Source organism: Poecilia formosa, unplaced genomic scaffold, assembly GCF_000485575.1.
Source record: "Poecilia formosa unplaced genomic scaffold, Poecilia_formosa-5.1.2 Scaffold527, whole genome shotgun sequence".
NCBI lineage: Eukaryota > Metazoa > Chordata > Actinopteri > Cyprinodontiformes > Poeciliidae > Poecilia > Poecilia formosa.
The window spans coordinates 124001-128601 of NW_006800466.1; the positions used below are offsets into that span (position 1 = coordinate 124001).

General features: G+C 39.8%; 1 protein-coding gene across 1 annotated transcript in view; it reads left to right on the forward strand.

Moving 5' to 3' along the window:
* The first annotated feature begins 438 nt into the window (after positions 1-438).
* Positions 439-4601, forward strand: part of slc7a11 (solute carrier family 7 member 11) — a 58387-nt gene continuing 54224 nt past the window's right edge. The window contains exons 1-2 of the mRNA XM_016664912.1: positions 439-981; positions 3159-3285. Coding sequence (XP_016520398.1) covers positions 702-981; positions 3159-3285 — 407 coding nt within the window. The 5' untranslated portion in view covers positions 439-701. The remainder of the gene's footprint in view (positions 982-3158; positions 3286-4601) is intronic.

Sequence of the window (4601 nt, forward strand, 5' to 3'; positions counted from 1 at the left end):
CCAGTGTCTGAAAAAAGGTGAAAAGACTTATTGTGGAGTCCAAGTGTAGTTGGGCTTTAGCTCTAGATACAAAATACAAATGTGCCATTTTTTACCTAAGCATAATGCCAAACCTGGTTGGGGCTGATCAGATAATTTCACTAAGTCTGGTTTTCAATGTGTTGTCAGCCCCATATCGTCATATTAAAGCAAGTTCTTCTTGATTTCCTAGAATATTGCAGTTTCTCACCAAGTTATAGAAATTGGATCTTGGGATAGACTGAGTTAAAAGCAAATGCAGTGAGCAGGTTTAAATAGAGGGAGAATCTAGAAAGCCGAGAGGACATGCACTCCCTCTAAACAAGTTGCCATGTTTCACCAAGTCAGCACAACACCTCCCCTCTGTGAGTCACTGCTGGTTTTAGAGAGGAGGCATGGCTCAGAAAGGGGAGGGAGTACAAGCAGCAAAATCATGGGGCAAGACAAAAAGACAGAAGTCAGGGAGACAGATGAACAGAGACAAAAAAAGTTGGGTGATGTCAGAGAGTTGAATGTGGAGTAGCAGATTTAAGGAAGGAGCATGAAAGACCACTTATAGTGTGGACTGTAACAGTGAGGAACTTTTTCCCCCCTGGACTAGTCGTACCCTCATAGGCCCCACCAGAGAGACATATCCAACCCAAACAGAAACAGAGACTGTGCGCCAGGCAGTGTTTAAGAAGATGAACAGATCTACGTCTATTAACAAAGATGGGGAAACAGCTTCAAATGGACAAACGTTTTCCCAAAATGGAAAAGATCTTGGAGGGAAACTCCAGGAAGGTGGTGGAAAGAAGGTGGAACTGGGGAAAAAGGTGACCCTGCTGCGAGGAATCTCCATCATTGTTGGGACCATCATCGGAGCTGGAATCTTCATCTCACCCAAGGGAATCCTGAAACACTCTGGCAGTGTGGGAATGTCCCTGACTGTGTGGATTGCCTGTGGTGTCCTGTCACTTTTTGGTGAGTTACATTTCTGATTTGTGGGTGGCTTCAGAGGAATGGGTTCAAGACCTGATCATGCTCAGAGGGCAGACAAAACCTAGAGGGGGACAAGAGCAGAACACCTTCTGCTGAAGCTGTAAAGGAGGACTGGATGAAGCACTGTACCATCAGTTAAAAACAAACATTAACTATGATTTGTTCTGTTTTTAAATTCACACATTGAAATACATGATGTAACATGTCCAAAACACTCTAGTGTTATCTTTTAGCCTTAAGCTTGTACACAGGTGTTGCTTAAATCAGTTCTCATTGGATTCTTGTTCCAAAATCTGGTTTCACAAGATTGTAATGTAAGTTACAATATATCTGGTGTCTGTTTGACTTGCAAGGACTTGATGTTTTAAGCTTCAACTATTCCAATAACAAATTAATCCAAGCATAAAGCATGGATCATGATGTGCTGAACTGTTTTCAGGTCCAAAGCTAACAGCCTTGACAAAACCTGTTTGTGTTGTGACACATTTTACCTGGATCAGTCTTTATCAAAGTCTCATATTTATTAGCTGTGCTTACTTTCACTGCAACACTGTAGAAAGGGGCAAGCAGCTCAGCCATAAAAGTTAGTTTGACATACTGAAGGGAGGTTTTTACTTTTAATTAACACCATTTTGGATCACAAAGCACCAGGAACTCCAGGAACCCGTTCATGAGCCAAAGAAGCTGAGCTGACCCTTCATATCCTTAACAGAATGTTATGTCCATATTCAACGTAGTCACACTTAACTTCGTCGTACCGATGATAACAGAGTTAGCTGAAGTCTAAAAGAGACAATGCATCTCAGGGCAGTCCATATCTGTTCCTCCTTTGCTAAATCTGTGATTAAAGCCTTTGTTTCTCATGTGAAACGTCATGAGCCGCCCTTAGGACTGAAAGGTTCACAGAATACTCAGTAAATTGCTTTCAGATAATTTGCTGCCTCTTGGACAAAAAAAACTCTTGTTTTTTGTCCAAATGATGAAATACAAAAATGTCTTGGTTAGTTTCTAGTTGGACTCAAATGCAGGTAGAAAAGAAAAGTGGCGGGAGAAGAGAAGTTTTTTTTTTTTTTTTTTTTTTTTTTAGTAATTAAAAGATAGAGGACATTGAACAGTTTGAAAAAAGCTCGTCCAGCCTAATCTGGACTTAACTGGAAATAAAAGCTTGCTTGTTAACTCATTTATGTAATCAGCCACATTTGTTGATTTAATTTTTCTAGCCATACGCAGGCCTGATTACACAGAACCCATCAGATAAGTCCAAAAGGCATCACACTGTGCCCTGATGCTTCTGTTTCTGAGATGTTTTAACCCACTTCATGTTGTCAGGCAGGTTCTAGTGACTCAGTGATTGTACAGGTCTGACTGTAATCAGTCCTGGATCTGACTGGTAAAATAGAACACCGATAATTCATATTTTCATATTAGACCAAGTTTGATTGGATAACGTTTTACTCCTTTGGAGATGAAATTCTAATTTTATAATGGGCTTTTGTACTTACTCAGGTTTTTGTCTGGGGGTAAATTCTTCCTCACAGAGAAGAGAAATAAATGACCCAACCTGACATGTGCCAACAGACAGCTTGTTGGTTTTTCTCCACATTATTACTAAGTTCCCTTCCTACCTTTACCAGCATGTGTTCCTTTGCAGATTTACACAGAGGATTAAATCCAGTCATGTTCAACATTGTTGCCGTCTATATACTGAGTCTGTATGATGCTTCGACTCAACTGATAATTAATTAGCAGTTGATAACCGAGTTAACATTGAGTCACGTCAGGCTGATTGCACCACCAGCTCTCAGTCCTTAAGTAACTCTGCCCAGTGCTTTACAGTAGCATGGCTTTATTATATTGTGTTGTTGAATCCCTAAATCCTTCAGTTTTCATGCTGTAATGAAAACTCCAAGCACATTATCCTTAAATACTCTACTTCAGCCTCTTCTTTACTCTCTTTATTTCTCTTGCTCCAAACTCTAATTAAGATTCAACTCTGCAGAAGTCCCTTCCTAAAGCTGCCCGGGTTCTGGAAAGCCTCCCAGCATCATATCCTGTAGGGACTTCTGGACCTAGAGAGTATTATTCTGTAAATGTGACGGTTTCTGTATCTGTCTTCTTGATATTCAATCAAAACTAATATGTTACCTTTGTCACTGCAGGAGCACTGTGCTATGCTGAGCTGGGGACTTGCATTAAGAAGTCTGGAGGACATTACACATATATAATGGAAGCATTTGGACCTCAGATGGCTTTTATCAGACTTTGGGCTGATCTCATTGCAATAAGGTGATGTATTGTAAATCTTGTCAGCCTAATCTGTAAATAAAACAGACAGTGACCAATGGTTTAACACTAAGTGACAAATGGTGCCCTGTCCTTCTTTCATGCTCGAAGTTCCCACACATTTCACCCAAAGCCAAACAGTCAACATGCAGTGCTGTGGTTTCAGCACGTCGGTACGTGCACCAGGGGGGACACCCATCCCACTTCAGAATACATCACACATGTATATCCAGTCATTTACATCCTAAATGTTTCCAATTATTTTGAATTATTCTTCAGAAAAGATCCCATGACTTTAAAAAACTTTCCCCAGGCTACTGGTAGGTAGAAAGGTAACAATGGAAAATAGGATTCAAGCCAGAATAGGTCCTAAAAGCCTTATTTCCAGCAAATGCCGTTATTCTGTCTCCTACAGTCTGAAATTAATAAATGTATCTATGACCAAATTAAAACTATCTGCTCAGAACAAACATACAGTGCCATTCTGTTGGAATGTAACCACGTTCAGCCTTTAATAAGCATTTTAATTTAACCTTGACATTTCAAAGTCACTTAAAAAAGTTATTTTAATAAATATGTGCCACATGCAGGTTTTCATTTTTTATTTAACCATGCTAAATTTGACACTTTCATTCTGGGTTCATCTTCTGGTTTCTTTTAATGGGTTTGGTCCTTGAAACAGCACATATCTTCAGAAGTCTGATCTTAAATGAGAAGTGGCCCAAAGCTATAGGACAGCTATCGCTATAGTTTACAAATGCTAAGAAACATTTTCTGCTGATGATTAAAGAAAAAAGATCAGTTTGTTCTTTATATTAGTTTAAAAAGTTTTCTCAGGAAACCCAGCAGATTGCACCAAGTCATTGACTTTCAGCATCCACTCCTGGGCAAATGCATAGTGACAGTAGAAAATTGATTGCATTGAACTGTTGACTTTGCAAAAATCCCTCATACTGACCATGCATGCTGTAACAGTGGAAAGAAAAACTTTCCTTTCACAGGAAGTAATCTCCAACAGAGAAGACAGAGCAGAGAAACAAGAAGAAAGCCTCTGCTCCCCTCGAGAAAGGTGTAAGAACAGAACAGAATGCCAGACCGGATGTAGCTTCTATGAAAAGAAAAAAATAACAGCAAAAAGTAAATTTTTGCTGTTTAACATGGAACTTACCTTGTTATAATAAACTCCAGACAAGACGTCATACTGCTGCCTTCGCTCCTCAGGCAAACATGTGACGCAGTAGTGGAACAAGACTGCGTCGGCCAGGGGGCGGGGCTAATGAACGGGCCCAAATGATAAAACTCATGATAATTTAACTTTA